We start from the raw sequence: 19,175 nt of genomic DNA on the forward strand, positions 1-19,175 counted from the left end.
CGCGGGCGGGGGCGGGGCCTGGCCCGAGAGCGGCGCGTGCGCGGAGCGACGGGAAGATGGTGCTGATCAAGGAGTTGTGAGTGGGGGCGGCGGGGGGAGTGCGGGGGCTCCGGGGGACACCGACGGACACCGGGGGGGCTCTTTCACCGCCACTGCCCCGTCCGGCCTCCCCCGCCCGCGCCGCTCTCCCCGGGCCGCGGGGCCGCTCCGCCCGCCCGCCCGTGCGCCGGGGCCGCCGCCACGGCCCCGCTCCGGCCGGTCCGCACCCGGGCACGCGGCCCGGGCGGCCCCTGCGCGGAGCGGGAGCCGCGGCCCCGCTCCGGGGTCTCCTGGACCTCCGTCCCCTCGGGCCACGCCGTGCCCAGGCGGCGGTGCCGCGGCGAGCGCGTCGTCCCGCGGGATTTCTCCCCGTTTTCCTTAGAAAGCGATTCGGTGGCAGCGGCGACCGTCCTGGAGCGGGGCCAGGGCCCTTCCCTGCTCGCAGCTCCCTGAGCTGCCGGCGCCGGGAGTTCCACGCCGCTGGGGAGGTCTTTCTCGTGGGGGCTTCTGCCAGCAAACCACCAGCCGGTTTGCTCCTCCGTCCCACCCTTTGGCTTTAGATTACTTCGGCGTCCAGTAACTGTAGCCTCAGCGGTAGTAAAGGTTCAAAAGCTTAAACAAATTAAGCACGACACAAAGTTATGGCAGAGCTGGAAGTAGATCCGAAATTTCCTGGCTCTTTTCTGTGGTTTCTAACATCCTCCACCCCTTGTTTTTCCTTTTGTAACGTATTTGGCATTGAACTTCGCTTGGGTTTGTTGCATTATACTCAAAGCCTCCCTGTCAACAGAGCATTTCTAAAGAGAAAACTTGAATTAGCTCCTTTTGACACTTTCTTGAATACCTGTGTTACATTTTATGTCTTTTATCTCTGATGAAGCCTAATGATTCATTTTGTTGAATTTGCTCTTTTCCAGCCGAGTGGTTTTACCTTGCTCAGTGCAAGAGGTATGTCCTGGTGCTCCCTGCTTTGTTTGGGCTCAGGGGTGGGGGGGCTGTGTGGGGTCCAAATGTCCCCTGTGCTGTCCCTGCCAGAGGGGAGTGACACAGGCATGAGCCCTGTTCCTTCCCATCAGGGAATTTACAAGGAGGCAAATGCAGCACAGAGCCTTGAGCTGGTTCTGAGCCCTCCAGTGCCACCTGTGCCACTGTGCCCTGTGGCAGCACTTTCCTCCTGATCGGGCACTGAGGGACTCCAAGCCTTTTCCTAAAGCCAGAAGTCGGAATTGTCCTCTCAGATGTGAAGCCAGCAATTCAAATGGCACTGAGGTGCATTTAAAGGAGAGGCATGACAGGGGGTCTGAACACACTCCTGTGCTTGTCCTGCAGTGTGCATTTCCTGGGTCCTGGGAGGGCAGCATCTAGTTGGTTAAAAGTATGAACTGGGGAGGCTTAGAGCTGGAAATCAGTCATTTCAAAATCTGTAAACTCAAAATGTATGTTTCTTTGATGCAATGAAGCACAACAAATACACTTTATTCTTAGGATGGGGAAAATGAAGTGTAACAACTTGGGTGTGTGCCAAAGTGTTGGATTGTTATGAAGCAACCTGGATATAAACTTGGTGCTTGTGAGCTGCAGATATGTGTTGTCAGAGTTTACTAAATGTCTTTTATATGGTGTATTTTACTTTCCTGATAATTTTGTTTGTAGTACTGCATTTTTACTGGAAACAGCTAAATTTTTTTATCTGTTAAAAGTTTTGGCCAACTTCAGTGCTGACATTTGAATTCTCTTCCCTTTTCAGTATCAAGTCGGGCAACTTTATTCTGTGGCAGAAGCTAGCAAAAATGAAACAGGAGGAGGGGAAGGCATTCAAGTCTTAAAAAACGAGCCTTATGAAGAGGATGGTGAGAAGGGACAATATACTCACAAGATCTACCATTTAAAGAGGTGAGGAAAACATCGATGCACATTGTAGTCAGTCTGTTGTAAGGGCAGCCTTCCATTGTTTGCCATTCTAGGACACTTGCTTGTGTTTTTCTGCCACTCTGTAATTTGCTGAATTGTGCATTAATGCTCTGGTGAGTAGGAAAACATGTGAAATACAGTGGATTTTAAATATACGTGATGGAGCATTGTGGGACAGCTGAAGGAATTATGTTTGCTTGCTCTAGACAGAGAGGAGTTGAAGATGAGTGGGACATAAGGTTCCTGCTTTAATTATCAGCTGTTTTTTTTCCTTGAATTTAAAATAAATAGGCCAGGAACTTATTCACCATCCTTGGAGAAAAACTGAGGCTGGAACACTTACCTAGGTTGATCTCTGTCTGTCCCTTACGCACGTGTGTATCTGGAGTTTGTTTAAAGTTGCCTCCTTTAAGGACACCAGCCTTGAGCACTCTCCTGGGTAACACCAAATTTCTCTTGTATCAGATTTTGTTACTTTTTTCACCCTGTCCAGTTCTTGGTCCCTGTCAGGGGCACTATGTTGGGCTAGAGAGGGCAGTTATTGTCAGGGGTGGTAATTCAGTTGCTCTTGGAGAGCTGCAGGTCTCCTCTTCAGGCACAGTTGCAGACCCTGCAGGGCTCCACTTGGGCTGCATGGCAGGAGCTGGAGGGAAGGGCTCTGCCCAGTGCTCTCCCTCAGCAGGTGTCTTTGCTGCTCTGGAAGAGGAAAGACAGCACACCTTTCATCAGAATCACATAGCTCACGCTCGTTTACTTTATTATTACCTTACCCATTTTTTTCTTTATTATGTTGTGATCAGGAAGGGTTTTGGAGTTCCTGTGTATTCATGTGCATCATAACCTTTCAAATGCTTGGGTAGAATGTGCCTTTCTTTTTGGAGTGGAAGAAACCAATGAGGAATTTCAGCTGGCAGAATTTTTAAAATGTTGTCCTTGTTTGTTTTTTCCAGTAAAGTCCCTGGCTTTGTAAGGATGATTGCTCCAGAAGGCTCCCTGGTGTTCCACGAGAAAGCCTGGAATGCGTATCCCTACTGTAGAACAAGTAGGTCTCCCCTTGTGTGTTTTGCTGTCAGTGTTCAGTGAAGGGATGGGCTGAAATGGTTTAGAAGAGTGGGGCCATCGAGAGGAAGATGCATTTCAGATGTTCCTCTGGCATGTGGGGGGTCTCCTCTGGAAAGGAGAGCTGCTCCTGGGGCTGCTCAGGTCCAGGAGCCTGTGGAGACCTGGCATCCAGTGTCCTGGGATGAGGGCGAGGAGGGGATTCCCTTCAGGGCTAGGACAGAGCCTGTGTGAGAATCACTATATTTTCATAGTCTGTTAGAGCTGACTGCTGGGTTTTATTGTAGTAATTGTAATTCCTAAGAGTAGTTAGGTTGGGAGTAGTTGTGTGTGTTTCTGTTGAACAGTTTGAACTGTCCTGTAAGGAACTCCCAAGGTTAAGGACATCAAGTCAAAGTCTGCTGAGCTCTGCTGTGATGCCTACAGCTGCTGTTCAGCCTGACTCTGTTGTACTGCAGAGCAGTTATATGTGAGACCTTTCAGAAACAATCGTATCTAATATGACTCTTTGTTTCCTTTTCCTTTTCATTGCACGGGTTTCCAACGACCAGTTGTGACAGTGAGTATTTGAATTCCTACCAGTCCCATGTTGGGTTTTTTTGAGATAATATTTTGTCTGTTGTTACCACTACAGTTGTCTGGCCCCAGCCTGTCATATGTGCCTTGCTAGGGTTCCTGGCATAGAGCTCCCTGTTACTTTATTTGTCTGCATATGGCTATAATTAGAAAAAACTGTAATTTGTGAGAGAAATTATTTAATTTTTGTCACCTTCTTTTATGCCTTTACTTACCATTACAGCTGCATAATATCTGACCTGGTAAGACATAATGCTAAAAAGGGGAGGGGGGCGAAACCCACACCAAATTAGAGGCTTTTACCCTCTTGAATGCAAGAAGAACAATGAAATGGAATCAGTCCCTACCTGTCTGAAATGCCACTGCTGTAAAGTGAATTCCTGCCTCGGTTAAAATGTGGTAACTGGGAATTTAAATGGATCAGCATAGCTCAGAGTTTGGGTTTGCTTTTTTAAGATGCATGGAAGGGACATCATTAAGAATTTAATGCCCTGTGTATATGTTTTAGTTGCCTGTTTAAGGACACTTATAAGTTAAATGTTAAACTGCTTTATCTGCTCTCTTGCAAATGTGGTTTAGACTGTTACCAGGTAGATGCAACAGAAGGAGTAACAAGTGAGTTTGAACTCTTGAGCTTGACTCATCATGACACCTGTGCACACAGGTCTGTGCTTTCTGACTTCTGGAATCAGCAGGGTTCTGTGATAGCCTTTAGATGTATAGTTTAGTGATAGCTGGACCTTTATGATGATTATTGTGCTGTGCAGTAACATCTAACTAACTGCAGTATTAGTAATTTGGAAATTACTTGAACACAGAGGTAAAGAACTTCAGGGTCGAGGAAGCAGGACAGCAAATGGCAGAGTTATTTCTGTTGGTGTGCACAGCTGGAGCTGAAATTCTCAAACATACTTACTGCCCCAGTTTAAGATTATCACGTACCTGTTTCTGTGTGTAGGTAAAGGGGCTGTTTCTCTGGTAAATTAAATAGGTTGGTTTGCTAGTCAAGGCTTAGTAGTGGCTTGTATGTAGATACCATTTCTCTAAACTGTAGGCATAGAAGTGTAATCAGACTCATGCTTTTTGCTTTTAATTCTTACAGAATGAATACATGAAAGATGACTTCTTCATAAAAATTGAGACCTGGCATAAACCAGATTTGGGGACAACAGAGAATGTGAGTTGAGGTTTGGATACTAGGCCTTAGTGCAATTGTACAGTTAGTAAAGATAAAGTATCCTGTACCTGGTAATGGTGGATAATTACTGCATAAAGTCAATGCCTGACCAGTAAGTAAAGCAAGAAAAGCATTATTGAAGTCCTTGCAGGGTGGTCAAGCTGTCTCACCTAAGGAGATCCAAGGACAAGAGAAGGTTTTTGGTTTTTAAGTTGAGGTCAATGCAGATGCTTGATTCTCACACAAATATTTAAATAACTTTTCAGTAAGTTCTTTTCTTATTCCATGTTCTTTTACCTTAGACATGCTACTGATAGTTAGTCTGACAAGTTTATTTGAAAACGAGTTTTACAACAGGTTTCACGAGACCATTGGAGCTGATCTGCGTACAGTCTGTAGTTACATATTGAAGCTGCCTCTGTAAATCATCCCAGCTGGCAATGTTCTCATTTTCCTCCCCAGACACTTGATTTGGTTCACAGGTCACTTCAGGATAATTTTGATCTGTAGTGACAAACATTTACCAACAGTCCACAGAGTTGCCAGTCTGTTTCCAGTGCTTGGATGAACTGTAGCACTGGATGTGCTGCACAGAAGGGCAGTGTTCCTGGGGCAGCTCTGCTTCCTCTAACTAAGTTTAGGTGTGTAGGAGAGACTACAGGTGAGGAGCTGATTTCATCCTGAGACCTTTACACATGCTCACACCACACACACTTCACCTGGTCCACATTCAAGGCAGCCCTATGATTCAGGGAGCCTGTGAGATCAGTCAGGTTATTGAAACCTGCATATTTGCACTTGGAACTTGTATGGCTTCTTTCTAGCTCAGAAAGCTCATGCAGATTATGGAGTGGGTAATGGCTCTAATTAGAGCTTGATTTCATTAGTGCTAACAAATGTGGCAGATGAATACAGCTTAATTTTAAATCCAGGTTTCCTGAATGCACAAAAAGTGAAGGCTTTGTGCTGGTTTAAACTTGGTTAGTGAGTGAATTAAACTGTAGCTGTGGAAATCATTCCCTTTGAGAAAGGCAGAGGTAAAAAGGGTAGGTTTGGAGAATGCTACCTTTATGTAATTCTGAAAAACTCCATGGCACACATATGTACTGCACAAGGTGCACCACTGTGTAACATGCCAGGAATCATTCCTTTTTCTCTTTTTGCAGGTGCACAATTTAGATCCCAACACGTGGAGGAGTGTTGAAGTTGTCCATATTGATATTGCAGATAGAACTCAAGTAGAACCAGGAGTAAGTAAATGCTTTGCTACTGGGATATAGATGCAGCCTGCAGCTGATTGCACTGGTGGTTTGTGTTGATTGTGAATAAGCCAAAGTGGTGTGAATTTCACACAACAGAGACGTGAAAAGTATCTTAAACAGAATCACTCATTTACGTGCCTCCCTTACTTTCTTGGTTTTAGTGCTGATGCTTTCAGCACATCTGGATCTGTTGGGGCTGTTGTCTGGTTTGTTTAATTGTAACAGCTGGACTGTTCCATGTGTAATAATTTTTGGACAGTAGGGGAATGGTAGTAGGCACTAATATGGAGACTGTTTCCACAATAAATTTGATTGTCTTGAGTTTGTGCAAGGAGATGTTCTTTATAGTGTTTCACTGTTATTTTCTGAAAATAAATACTTGGATAACCTACATTCTGGGGAGAGGACTCCTTTGCAGGAGGGCCTTGGAACTATTTTTAGTACATTATCCTCTTTTTGGTTTTGTGTATTTGACCTACAGAGTATCAAAACTATGAGTGCAGAGCGGTCTCATCCAAAGTCTTAAGTCTCTTCTGATGTTACTACATTCGGTTTCCTTTTTGTGAACTTCTAACACCATTTCCACTTTTAGCAAATATTTTGAACAGGTATTTTCAGATTCAAACTCACAGTGTAGCCCATCCTTGTGTAGGAATACTTGGGATTAATTTGCACCACCTGATTCAAATTTTCATTTCCATTTCGTCTCCCAGAAACTCAGTTTTGCAAAGTCCTGATTTCATTAACCAAAGCCTGGCTTTGTGCTCAGACTCTTAGCAGACTGATAACTCTGAGTTACCTTCAGACTCACACCCCTGCCATTCACCTGTTTGCCCCTTCTGGGATTAGACAGCAGGAATTCTCTGGGTCCTACACTTGGAATCTCTTCTGTTATGAAAATCTGCATTTTCCAGCCTTTATCTTCTCAGGACTCCAGGAGAGAGACTTTCCATTTATGCTGATATATCTTTATCAATTTTAGATCATGGAACTTGATTTTTTTTTTTTTTTTGAAGTTTAGCTACATTATAGTAACAAAATTGCCCTGATTGACATGCTGGCTTTGTGCCTTCAGAGGAGGCTGCTGGTCTTGGAAAGTAAATGTCCCCTATGAAACCATCAGCTGTTTTCCCTGTGTTCTATTTGTCTAGAGGTTCTTTTCCTGCTGTTTCTTTATCTTTGTTCAGTGATATTTGAGCAATCACCAGTTTACTCTGTGGGGTAATACCTGAAATCATGTGCTTTGTATGGTTTTGGGATTTTTTTTGTTATGATGCTTGTTTGGGAACTGTCCTTCTAAGTGGCTGGTTGGGTCTTTTGGCCTGCTCCATTCTTCAGGGAAAAGCAGTAGTCAGTGTTGCTAAAAGAAAGTTTTATTTCTACATTTATCTTCTCAGGCATTGTTTGCCTGGAAAAGCAGCTCAAATGTACGACCTTGGGTAACAGTAGGACTGAAAGAATGGAGCTACGTTTAAGATTTAGCAATTTTGATAAAAGTTTTCATACATTCAAGATTTATCTTTTTGTTCAGTGAATTAACTTGTCCACCCTGCTGCGGTGTAGCAGTTACTTTAGTTTCAGAGCCACAATTGGCATAAATATAAAAATAGTAAATTTCTTTAAGCTACTAATGGCATGCATATGCTAACTCATGCTCATTAAAGTATGTATAAAAATAATTTGGCTGACATCTGTGACTTTCTTTAGATAAAAATTTAACCCTGCCCATTCTTAATCATCTCCAGCATCCAGTCCATGTCACTTTATGTGATTTGTATATAAAAATTACTTCCCAGGAGAGGAAGACTTTTTAAAGAGTAAGCAAAAGTGAACCCTCAATTAACATCAGAAGAGGCTGTGGTTTTGGAAACAATTTGTAGGAAAGGAGAGTGTAGTGAAAACAAATTGAAATCAGATTTATAGCTATGTTTGTACAATGAAGAAATTAAAAGTCTTGTTCTAGGTCACAGTGGATCTTCATTGTATTACTTGAAAGAAAGTTGTAGAACTACAATTTTGTGCTCTAATTAGATTATTTTACACATGCCTTAAGAGTTCAGATTTCTGTGTGCTATCTATCCCTTGTTCTACAGTTTGAGGAAGTATACTGGAAATGCTCTTCTGTAGTCTGTAAGGAAGTGTTAAAAGATTCTTGAGTTAAAGAGTTTAATGGGTGGATCTCTTCCATTTCAAACTTAATTTATCATGTGATAGGCACCTAAAAACTACATGTTATTAGTCTTGAAACTTTTGAGTCATTATATGATGACACATCCCATGGAACAGCCTATCTATGTAGCTTTTAGCTTACTAGTGTTTCCCTCTCCTCTTTTTGTTTTCTATCCCTAAGTAAGGCTTTTTCATCCTGTCCTGGGTGTTTATAAAGCTCTGTGTCTTCCAGCCTCCTTTCTGGAGACCTTTAACTTCTCGTTCCGAGCGCGGCACGCCGCGTGCATCCGTGATGAGATAACCAGCCTGGTTTCATTTCTCATTTGAACCTTGGCGTTCTTTCAAAAGTGATTTCAGAGAATGGTTTCCCTAATAGCTGTGCTGTAGCTGCAGGACTCTTCAGGAGATGGGAATGACTAAAGGACATTTTTGATTAAAAGCCATTTAGCCAAGCCTACCCAAAGCACACGGCTGCATGTCAGTGAAGTGCACACTAGTGCTGGTGACTGTTTCAGTTATGAGATATGGGAATCTGACTTGGAAATATGACATACTTGGATAAACCTGATTTTGAACTTCTGTTGTGCTGTGCATGAGCACCCACATTGCTGTGGATCATGTTGAGGGGAAGTGCTGGTAGGTGTTTCCTTCCACAGGGACCGTGTGTGAGTTTTCTGCTCGGTAACACCAGTAGTAAGTATGTTCTCACGTTTAAAACATTAATGCAATATTGAGCTGAAAAGCCAGAATTTGTGTCCACCTGCCTAGTTAGTGTGATGCCACTGTGTGTTCAGGAAGTGCTTTTCATAGATTTGCAGATCAGGCACCAGACTTGTATAACTTTTATGTTAGGTTTGAAAAGTTTTCTTAAAATCATATGTTTTCAGTTTTTATACTTCTTGATAGTGAACTGTGAGCTCTCAGGAGTACTGTTACCACTCTGAGCAGATCTAAAAACTGAGAATGAGAATTGTAAAGAAGCGCCCAGGTTCTGGGTTTGTTGTAATATTTATTGTATATGGTTCATGATCTCTCTAAATAATTCTTTTCAGTAGATTGTTGCATTCATGCATGTTATGTTGGGAATTTGAGCAGAAACTGCCTGTGAAATTATATTTGTATATTTCTTTGAAATAGTTTTAGCTCCTCTATCTTGTTATGCTGCTGCATGCTGATGTTTGCCTGTCTGGCTTTCCAGAGGGCTTCGGGGGTTTGAGCTGTAATATTTGCTCCAGCAGCTGCCTGCTTTTCTTCCTAAGAAGGACTTGCTGTTGTCAGGAGTTAAGCTCTTGCTGCACAGATATTTTCCTTAAACTCTGCAAAGAACTGTTGTTTATTTGTACTTTGGCTCTAGTCCAGTCTTCTTCCCTGCGTGCTGGTAGGGTTTGTGTGTGGAGAAGAGTTCCTACAATGCTCTCCTGTCCATCTAGGCTTTAGTCTATACAGGGTTTTGTCTGTCCTTAACAGGATTTGGGTTAACTGAGTTCTGAAAGGTCTTGATTCAAAACTTCTGTCTCTAGCATAGAAAACTTTACCATGACTCATCTAATTTCTTTGAACTTTTGTTTTCACTCCTACATTTTATTCCTAGATAACATTTTGTTCCCCAGTGTTTCCAGCTCTGGTTATTTATTTGTGGGTCCCAAATGCAAGAGCACAGTTGCTTTTTACCAGTGTCCCTGTGCAGCAGGAGGTAGGATGGCAGGTAACAGCATTGTGTGGGCTTGGGTGTCCCTGGAGTATCCAGACAAATCATCCCACAACATCAACCAGGCAGATCAAGGTTGCACATGTAGGTGAGTTTAAATGCCACATGCCCCACACCACTGTAGTGTAAGCTCTGCCTTGGTAGGGTATTCACACAGTGAAAATAAATTCAGGGTTATCTCAATGCAGTACCTGTTTTTATTTACAAAACTGGCACTAAGATGTGGATTCTTGTATTTCTGTTTAGCACATCATTGCCCCAAAAACAGCAGCAATAGTTGTGCCAGCAATTAGTTATCTAGAGCAAAATTGTTTATCCATTACTATAGCTTGATCCTTTTCCATGTCTTCCATCCAGTGGTTGAGTGAAATTTTTAAAAGGCAGTCATGATCAGTAATTTAAAACATTCAATATATTTCTATAAAAACACTCTGCTCTAGTATTTGCATAGATTTCTTACGGGTGATTTATGTGTAAAGAAAATGCCTCTTTTTCCACCCAAGGATTGTTAAAAAGAAAAAGTGTATCACGTTGAGCCTCCAGGACACGCAGAACCTGAGGATTCCAGTGGGTTGCAGCTGTCCTCTCCCACAGTATTTGGAAGTAACTCATGAGATGAGAAGTCTGCAGCTGGTGTCAAGTCCTGTGAGCTGTGTGGCTCCCTGGCTCCCGGCTGGGCTCCCAGAGGAGCCAGTCTTGGACACAGCCAGTGACTGCAGCTGAGTGCTGTGCTCACTGCAGCAGGAGCTGAGGCAGGGCTGGATATCGTGTGCTGCTGTGTATCTGCTCTTTTTGATGTCTGTGAAAAGGACGTGTGCTTTACTGCAGTAAAATCATAACTCAGTGGGTTTTACCGAAATTCAGGTGACAAATATGTCTGTTAGTCTTTCTGCAATTACAGTAATTCGAGTGGGCTTTAAATGTTTAAGTGTTGCTGAATTTCAGTGTTGCTGTGCCAGTTCCTCGGGCCGTGCCCTGGGGCAGGCGAAGGGTTGGGGAGCACTGTGGCAGCCCCTGCTGATGCTGGCTGGCTCAAATGTGGGCTCTTCAAATAAAACACGTTGTTTCAGTTAAGAGGGAGAACTAGAGGGAGCTCCTGGTTTGTGGAAGTTCATAAAACATTGATTAGTAATGTGATTGGAATGTCTTGACTCGCTTGGCTTCTTCTAGGAAATATTTGTTCAGTTCCTAAATTTTAATTGTATATGTTTGAACGCTCCATATGGAAGTTTGAGTAGCTAGTAATGCTTTCTAGATATATTAATTACAGAATGGCTGGAAAAATCTATTGAAAGGTTTCTTCAGCTTGTTTTAATACACATTGTAAGTAGGTACGTTAAAAGAACTGGAACAGTGAGAGAAAAATGGAGAGAAGAAAGTGTAACAGCTGATTTTCTGTAAGTGAAGTTGGATTCCTCTGAGAGGACCTCCTGGATTTTCTGGTTCTGTCTGCTTGCAAAAGGTGATTGTAAATGTCAGAATGGTTGTGAAAGCATTAACAGCTAACTTGTGTAGCCTTGCTCTGTGGATTTGGAATTTCAGTCTGGAAGTAGCCTTTGTTCCTTTGTGCCTATGGAAGAATCTGGAGCTGAAAACTGGTGTGGTCCACATGGTCTTCAGCATCCAGGAGCTGCTTCTCTTGGAGGTGTTTCTTTCTCTCCATGATCTGCAGGTCTTGTCCTCGTTGAAACTGTATTTAAAAATGAGACCTTAAACTCTGTTAAACTTTCTTGGCCTTTTCTGTAGCACCCACCAAGCATTTGCTCTGCTTTGAAGCAACTTAAATTGTTACAGTTCTCCTGAGTTGCATGGGTGTAGTGGTAATCTTGGGTGGATGTTTTTCATACACTGTATAAACCTTGTTTCTGAATCCTTGCTTTCTCCTCCCCTCAGAGGTCACAGACCCGGTGGGACAGTGCTGATGGCACAACGTGGACAGCACAGGGCCTGGCCTAGAGCAGCCCTGGAGAGCTGTCGTGGTGCAAGCAGGTCGGGAGCACCACAGGGGACACAGGGAGTGAGCAGTGTGATGAGCCAGAGTCAGCCTGGCAGCTGTGCTCCACCCATCCTACTCCACAGCACTCAGGGAATCACTTTGGCAGTCGTGGGCAGAGGCTTAATGCAGTGTGATATTGAATCTGGTGGAGTTTTCTTACTATAAGGGTGTTTTATGTTACAGGACTACAAAGCTGATGAAGATCCTGCATTATTCCAGTCAGTTAAGACGAAGAGAGGACCTCTGGGGCCAAATTGGAAGGTACTGGGAACATAAAGCCTTATGAAGTCTTTATCAGCAGAAAAACAGAGTTCATGGTTCCTTCAGAACCGTGCTCAACTCCAATTCAGGAAGAAATTTCCTGTGGCCCAGCACATCCTCCGTGGACCCCAGTGACATCCCAAGAGCAGCACACAGCTTGCCAGTACCCCTTGCCCCTGCCAGCCATCAGAATCCATGTGCACGCCATCCCAGGAGGGAAGGGACTGTGTGTGCCACACCAGAGATCTGAGCAACCCAATGCTGTGCTCTGGGGTGAATCACAGGCAGTCTGTCAGGACCAGCCCCTAGTTACTGATTAGAATGTAGTTTCTCTGTAATAATACTTAGAATTATATTTTATTATTCTTATAACATAGTCAAATTCCATTAGTTTCCTATAAATTATATTATCTATAATTCTAATACACTAATTAGAATTATAATTTCTAATAATTAAAGTAAATTTTTAAAAATTTAAAACTTCTTTCCCATTGTCCCCAAATAGAAAGAGCTAGCAACTGATGAGGAGTGTCCCAAAATGTGTGCTTACAAGTTGGTGACCATCAAATTCAAGTGGTGGGGACTGCAGAACAAAGTTGAAAACTTTATACAAAAGGTGAGTGCTTCTGCCTTGTGGGGTAGGGGGGACTGTGTTAATGTGGGGGTTGAGCAGAAACAGCAATGCAGTTTCCTGTTCATTCTCCCAGCCAGTCCAACCATTTGTGTCTTGGTCTCCTACAAATGGGGCTTCGCTGGTGGTACCAGAACAACTCTCTAAGGGGAAAAAAGCAAAGTCTTCAGGAAGTCCTTGTTCTGGTTTGTCAGCTGCCACCTTGGAGCTAAAACAGATTTTAAAAGGATTCTTCATCATTTTCAAGTAATGTGAATTGCTGAACTTTCTTGAAACTTTTTTTTTTTGATAGTGAAATTTGTTCATTTTTTCCATGCTAAAGCATGTGAGAAATGAGGTGAATTTTAATTGGATCCAGGGGTGTGAAGGGGCTGAACCTGTACCAGTGTGAAACAGCACACGCCTGAAGATTGTAACTCTTCAGACTGAGCAGGTGCAGTCACTTCACCAGCCTTTGGCAAGTCCTAGGCCAATGATCTAATGCTTGTTTATCTTTTTAAAGCAAGAAAAAAGGATATTTACCAACTTCCATCGCCAGCTGTTCTGTTGGATTGACAGGTGGATTGAACTGACTATGGAGGACATTAGGAGAATGGAGGATGAAACCCAGAGGGAGCTGGAAGCGGTAAGAAAGCTTTTTTAAGGCTTAGATGTGGGTGCTTCTACCTGTAGATTTGTCTGTTTGGAAACTGAGACAAGTTGTGTTGTGTCTGTGCCTGTGTGTGTGTGTGTGTTTGGGCAATTGCTGATGAACATTGTGGCCCCTTTGGTGATCCTCCTGTGCAGCCCCATGTGCTTCAGGCTTCTGCAGTCTGTGCTGGCAAGCTGGAAGTGGCTGTAAGGTAAATATCTCTGGTGTCATTAAACCCAGAATGCCTGCCCTGACCACCTCTGTGTTCATGGCACCACACCCATTGCACAAAGTCCCATTCAGGGCCTTTTTGCTGCTTGTTGATTAGAAGTCAGAGCTGCCACCTTCCTGTTCCATCACGTGTCTTGCTGTGTTTCATTTCTAGTTATCACTAGATCTGATCTTTTTTTCCTCTTCAAACATGTTTTCAAGCAAGTTTGTGTCACGTGTCAGCTGTTCCAGTCCTAATTAGCACAGCAAACCAAAATTTTACTTCCAAAAAGGAAGTCACTAAAATTAACTGAGATGGTGTCAGTTTTCCTGCTTTAGTGGCTGTGAGGACCAAATCTCTATATCCTGACGTGGGCTGATGTCTGGGAGGAAGCTCGGACGTAGGGATTTGTCACTGCTCTTTCCTTTCAGAGGTGGACCACTAAAACAGGCTGGGAAGGAAGCTGTCTTCTGTAGTGTCTTTCCAGAACATAACCTTTGGCATGAACCTTTCCCATGTAAAATCCTGATGGCGATTTGCAGGTCCTTTGCAGTCTTTGGACGTGCAGTTGTATTTCATCCCATTTTGGCAACTGCTTCATGCCCCAAACCCAGTCAGGTTGCCACTGCCCTTCCACTGTCTTGGTTCTTCCAAAACACGTGTCTTCAGCTACAACTTGCTTTTTGTGTGGCTTGACTCATTCCAGACTCTCTAACCACGTTGCCCGAGGTTCAGCCCAGCTGTGGGCAGGGCCCTGCAGCGCGTTCTGCGCTCCGTGCCTGGCACCTCTGTGCTGTTGGTACCAAACCAGCTGCAGCTCCTCCATCCCCTCTCGTGCTCTCTGGCGACTTTCAGAACCCTGTGGAACAGCCTGTATTGTGTAGGGGTGTTTCCTGGGTTTGGGAGAAGTGTTTCTTCACGGTCCTGCGCAGCCATAGGTAGATGTGCTGAGATGGTGACACCAAACGTTCTTCTCCCGTAATGTGGAGGGTTTGGCTGCATTGGCAGCCCCGGAATAAGCTTTGGACAAGACTGGTCTTCACTCACTCATGCAGACCTTGTGCGCTCTCATGGGCATTTGGATATTTTTGGCAGGTGTTCTCTCAAATCACGGGGATTTCTTCTTGAATTCTACTTTATGCCTGATCCTGTTCCTAGAGCCAGCTATTCCCAGGTGTCTGTGAAGGAGGAAGCATAACCACTTTCCTCTCTAGACTGATTTTTGCCAGAAGGGTCCCCTTTTGCACACCCAGTTCTTCATTTGAAGTGAAAAAGACTTTATCCAGTTTCCTGAGCAAGGGCAGTGGCAGTGAGAGGTGCTCACCAGGGGTGTGCTGGAGAGAGGCAGCACAGCCTGACACACCTGTGTGCGTGAGGAAATTGTTCCTCTGTGTGTCTGTGGACTGTGGATGTTTGTCTTCTTGTAGAGAAAGTTGTTTCACATTTATCACTGGTAAGTAGCTTCTTTTAAATATATTTTTTTTCAAAATATTTGCTGCTTTTTAGTTCTTACCTTAAGCCAAACCCAGTTCACAAGTCTCTGGGTGTAACATTTATTCTCTTTCTTAAATATCAAATGTACTTATTTAATATTTTCTCATTTTGCAAAGCAAGGCAAATAGTTTTTTGCAAATAACTTCTTATGTAAGATATTGGCATCAGGAACTTGTGTGCTGTTGAAAAAGCCTTTTTTTTCCAAATGTATTGATGTTACACTAACCCAGATTTCTGTGTGTATTGTGAAGTGTGAGAGGAGTGGGGACCTACCGTTTCAGGGTTTTCTCTGCTGTTACAAGAGGGGTATCTACAAACACCTATAAATGATACAATTTCAAGGGGTTTGTGGTGAAGTGCGTTATTGGAGAACATCATAAAGGCAAAACTATCACTGCCAAATAATCTGAATGCTAGCTTTTTCCCAAATAATGTCATATTGTTTCATATTCAACTACTCCATCCATTGTGCTCACCAGTAACTGCCATTACATCCCCAGTATACCACAAAGTATGTTTTATGGCCAGGACCTCTGAGAAGTGAGTGCTCAGGGATGAGGTGCTCAGTGTGACAGATACCTCCATGCTTCCATCCCTGCAGAGCAGTCGGGCATGGAGAGGTCTGCACTTCTGTGTGGCTGAAAGCCAAACCAGGCACAAAGCAGGGCTGGCAGTGCATGTTCTTTCCCACATGGCTTCCTGGTGCTCTTCTACTTCTCATGAACACTCTTTCTTCCTTCTGCTCCGAGTTGATCTTTCTCTGGATTCTGTGCACATTCCAGTTCTTTTGTTACTCCTGTGTGTCATCTTCAGTCAATTTTTATAGTCAGGATCTCTCTTTTGTTACTTTTCTGTTACTCTCTGAGTCCTCATCAGTGTTCTTCCAGTTTCTTTATCCCAGCCCATCTTTTTCTCACTGTTTTTCTTTATCTCTCACTTGCTTGTTTCTGTCTCTGGCTCCTGGAGATGAGAAGCACCTCTGCTCCATGAAACACACATCAGCTCTTCAGTGCAGAGTAGGAAAGCACCTGGCCCAGCCAAAGCCCTCTGACCAACCTCCCTCATGTCTTTGAGAGGGTAGAGATGGCACACTGGATATCCTGGGCAGTGGCTCCATGCTGGAGCATCGTGGGCCAGTAAAAATTCAAGCAGCGTTGTTTACAGCTGCTGTCTGGTTCCCAGATCTTGCCAAAAAGAAACACTATATACCCTCTGTCCAAAACCCCTGAGCTGTAGCTGGTCCTGGCCGTGGCCAGGGAGAAGCAGTCCTGGCTCTGTAGATCGTTCCTTCTCTCGTACTAACCATGGCACGACAGGTTCTGTGTGTGGAGCTCACATTTTATTTCACTTCAGATGCGTAAGAAGGGTTCTGTTCGAGGCACTTTGGCTGCGGACGTCTAGAGGAGTTCTCTGTAGGTTCTGAGGCAAAGCAAGCTGTGTAAGTCAACTGCTGGATGGAAAAGGAGAAGAGGGATTAATGTTCTGATGGATGGGAATTGCTGGCAGAAGTCATTCTAATAATCCGCATAACATGTGTGATGTTGCCTTGCTCCTGCTCGACACTGGTGTGGTGATCAGCAGGTGGGACTGACCCGTGGTGCCCAGGGCACACCAGACAGGCACTGCTGCAGGCACTCAGGCCAGGACAGAATTCCTGCAGTGTTGGCCACCTGCCCTGGTGCCTGATGCTTACCCAGTGCAGACACCTGAGGTGTGGGGCCTGCTGCTGCCATGGCAATGGCACTGGGCCCTGGCACACGCCCTCGTCCTTCTGGGCACCAATTGGACACGTCGGCATCGCTTTGCTGCATGCACAGGAGCAGAGTGATCTGTGGCCTTGGTCCACATCACTTAGGGAACCTGTGGAGTGTCACCTTCCAACCACTTTCAGTTCTTGAAATCCAGTTCCACCCATTATTTATAGACACTAAACCATTTCTGCAGGAGCAGGTTCTCCAGGAGTTACAGGCTCTTGGTGCTTATGCCCAGCACTTTGATGCTGCTGTTCCACACAGGCACTGTTGTAACACTGCTGGGAATCCCAGCCCAACGGTGCCAAATCCCGCTGATCCGTGTGAGCTCCTCAGCGACGGGGGCAGCTCCCACCCGAGGACAGCTCCAACTGAGATTCCCTCAGGAGCCAGCATTGCTTTGGTGTGACTTGCTCAGTCCCGGTGGTGTTCCGACAACCCTGCCCTGGCTTTCCCTGGAGATAATTTCCCTGCCTGTTTGGAACTCCCTGTCTGAGGAAGGTGCTCATGTGGAATTTGTGTTTTCTCTCTCCACAGCTGCGTAACCAAGGCCAAGTGAGAGGAACGAGCGCTGCCAATGATGAGTGACGACGGGCGATGCCGGTGCCGGATCTCGGATGTGTGTGTGGGTGCATGACTCTGTATATAACTATACACGCACATGCAGACGGAAGGGGTGGTTACAGTGTCTCCGGGTGCTATACCTGTCCTAGCAAAGATTCCAAGGAAACTGCTTTCATTATGTATACCCCAAGCAAATAAAAATCAACTGAGTAGTGTCATTTAAAGGATGAATTTTGCTAACTGGTATGTTCATGAATGTCAATACTGGACCAATTTCTGCCCTACTTGTTTTTTTTTTTTTTTCTCCTGTCCGAGTCATTCTGCTCTAACTCACCCATCTCTCATTGTAAAGAAACACTCTCAAACAAGTTAATTTCAGTTTTATGTCTTCCCTATGTGATGAGTTTTGGAATAGGAACTATGAATGTATTTATAGCTATTTATTTCTGGATTGTCATTATCCTATAGTCAAATCAGAAAAAAATTTCTATTAGTGGAAATTGGAAGACTTTTACTGCTGAATAAGTTTAACCCAAACGTTACCCACTCACTGATTTAAAAGAAAAAAAAAAATTGTTTTATTGGACTTTTGTACATTGAAATGCTAATGGTTTTTCTTCATTAAAATTGGCAAGATTAAGGAAAAATGGCTTGTGATTTATAAAGTAATTGCAACTTGGAATTTTCCAGAAGCTGCTTTTTAGACAAGTACTCTGACAATACCAGTAGAGCATTTCCAGTGTATCTCAGGCCAGGCAGTGAGGAGGGAGACAGCCCTTCTCTCCAGGAGCACTCCTGCCTGGGCAGTGACTGTTTTCCAGAGTTTCCCTTTGGAAGCCATGCAAATGGTCTGGATTTCACATACAGCAATGGAATATAATTGTGATTTTAGCTCTTTTCATGTTGAAAATACACTTTGGGAGATGTAGACTTTCAGATATGATGAAAGTTTCAGTCGTAGCCCTGATGTGTTTCCATGCTGTTTGTGAGGGGCTGATGCACAAGAGCCCCTGGAGTGACACATCCCTCCTGTAGCAAACTCCATAGGGAAAAGGTCTTCAGCGTGTTTAAGGAACTATTCACAGCATACAACAGAGGGATATTATCCAAATGCTTGCTGGATTGGAGACGAAGTATTTTAAAAGCACTAGTTAGGTAAAGTTCTATTAATGCCTGGTTTCCTCCCAGCGTCGTCAGCAGGGCAAGCCTTGCGTGCACTCCCATCCTCGTATTCTGACACACAGCCAGGTGCATTGGAACCGTTTTGGACCTGCTTTGCTCACAAAAGGAGGGATCTGATTTCCGTTACTCTCAGTGACAAAATGTTCCTGCTCTGGCAGGGTGGGCCAGGTGGGCCATGCACCTTGTCCTGGTGCTGCACGTGCCAGCACTGCTGCACCTGCCCGCTGCTGGTGCTTCGCCTGCGCCGTCACACCCGCCCACCCTCCAGGTCCCACAGAGAAATGGGGTTTTCCTTTCTGAGTTAGCAGTTAAGTGGTTATTTGTCCTGTACCACCAGGAGGTGGGATTGGTAAATACACACAGAGACACGGCACACACACACACACAGGTCATGGATGTGAAGTGCACGTTCCCAAGAGGGCTGCACACCTGGAACCCAAGGGCTCAGATCTCCTCGGTGCTGGAGTTCGTGTCCCACCGTCGTTAATGTGTTGTAACACAGCTGGTGGGAAAGGGGCCCTGTGACTTCCATGGATTTGGATTAGTTGTGAAA

The 19,175-nt window shown here is 44.5% G+C and overlaps 1 protein-coding gene across 2 annotated transcripts; it reads left to right on the forward strand.

The window, feature by feature from the left end:
• On the forward strand, window positions 1-18,087 carry PITPNB (phosphatidylinositol transfer protein beta). 2 transcript variants are annotated; one of them, XM_027714312.2, is made up of 12 exons: window positions 1-76; window positions 957-987; window positions 1,787-1,932; window positions 2,901-2,992; window positions 3,561-3,568; window positions 4,688-4,762; window positions 5,929-6,012; window positions 12,081-12,158; window positions 12,664-12,774; window positions 13,292-13,414; window positions 16,479-16,563; window positions 17,414-18,087. In XM_027714312.2, the coding sequence occupies exons 1-11, from the start codon at window positions 57-59 to the stop codon at window positions 16,524-16,526; spliced, it is 816 nt and encodes a 271-aa protein (XP_027570113.1). In that variant the 5' UTR covers window positions 1-56; the 3' UTR covers window positions 16,527-16,563; window positions 17,414-18,087. The 2 variants fall into 2 exon arrangements, with proteins under 2 accessions (XP_027570113.1, XP_027570114.1); XM_027714313.2 differs by lacking the exon at window positions 16,479-16,563.
• The last annotated feature ends 1,088 nt before the right edge of the window (window positions 18,088-19,175 follow it).

Source organism: Pipra filicauda, unplaced genomic scaffold (assembly GCF_003945595.2).
Source record: "Pipra filicauda isolate LSUMZ 115617 unplaced genomic scaffold, ASM394559v2 scaffold33_size4404698_pilon, whole genome shotgun sequence".
Classification (NCBI taxonomy): domain Eukaryota; kingdom Metazoa; phylum Chordata; class Aves; order Passeriformes; family Pipridae; genus Pipra; species Pipra filicauda.

Bases quoted from the DNA above. Each gene is read 5' to 3' on its own strand.
- PITPNB (XM_027714313.2), top strand. From the start codon at position 57: ATGGTGCTGATCAAGGAGTT. The intron at 1,933-2,900 runs GTGAGGAAAACA...TGTTTTTTCCAG, and splicing joins AAGATCTACCATTTAAAGAG to TAAAGTCCCTGGCTTTGTAA. The intron at 4,763-5,928 runs GTGAGTTGAGGT...CTCTTTTTGCAG, and splicing joins ATTTGGGGACAACAGAGAAT to GTGCACAATTTAGATCCCAA.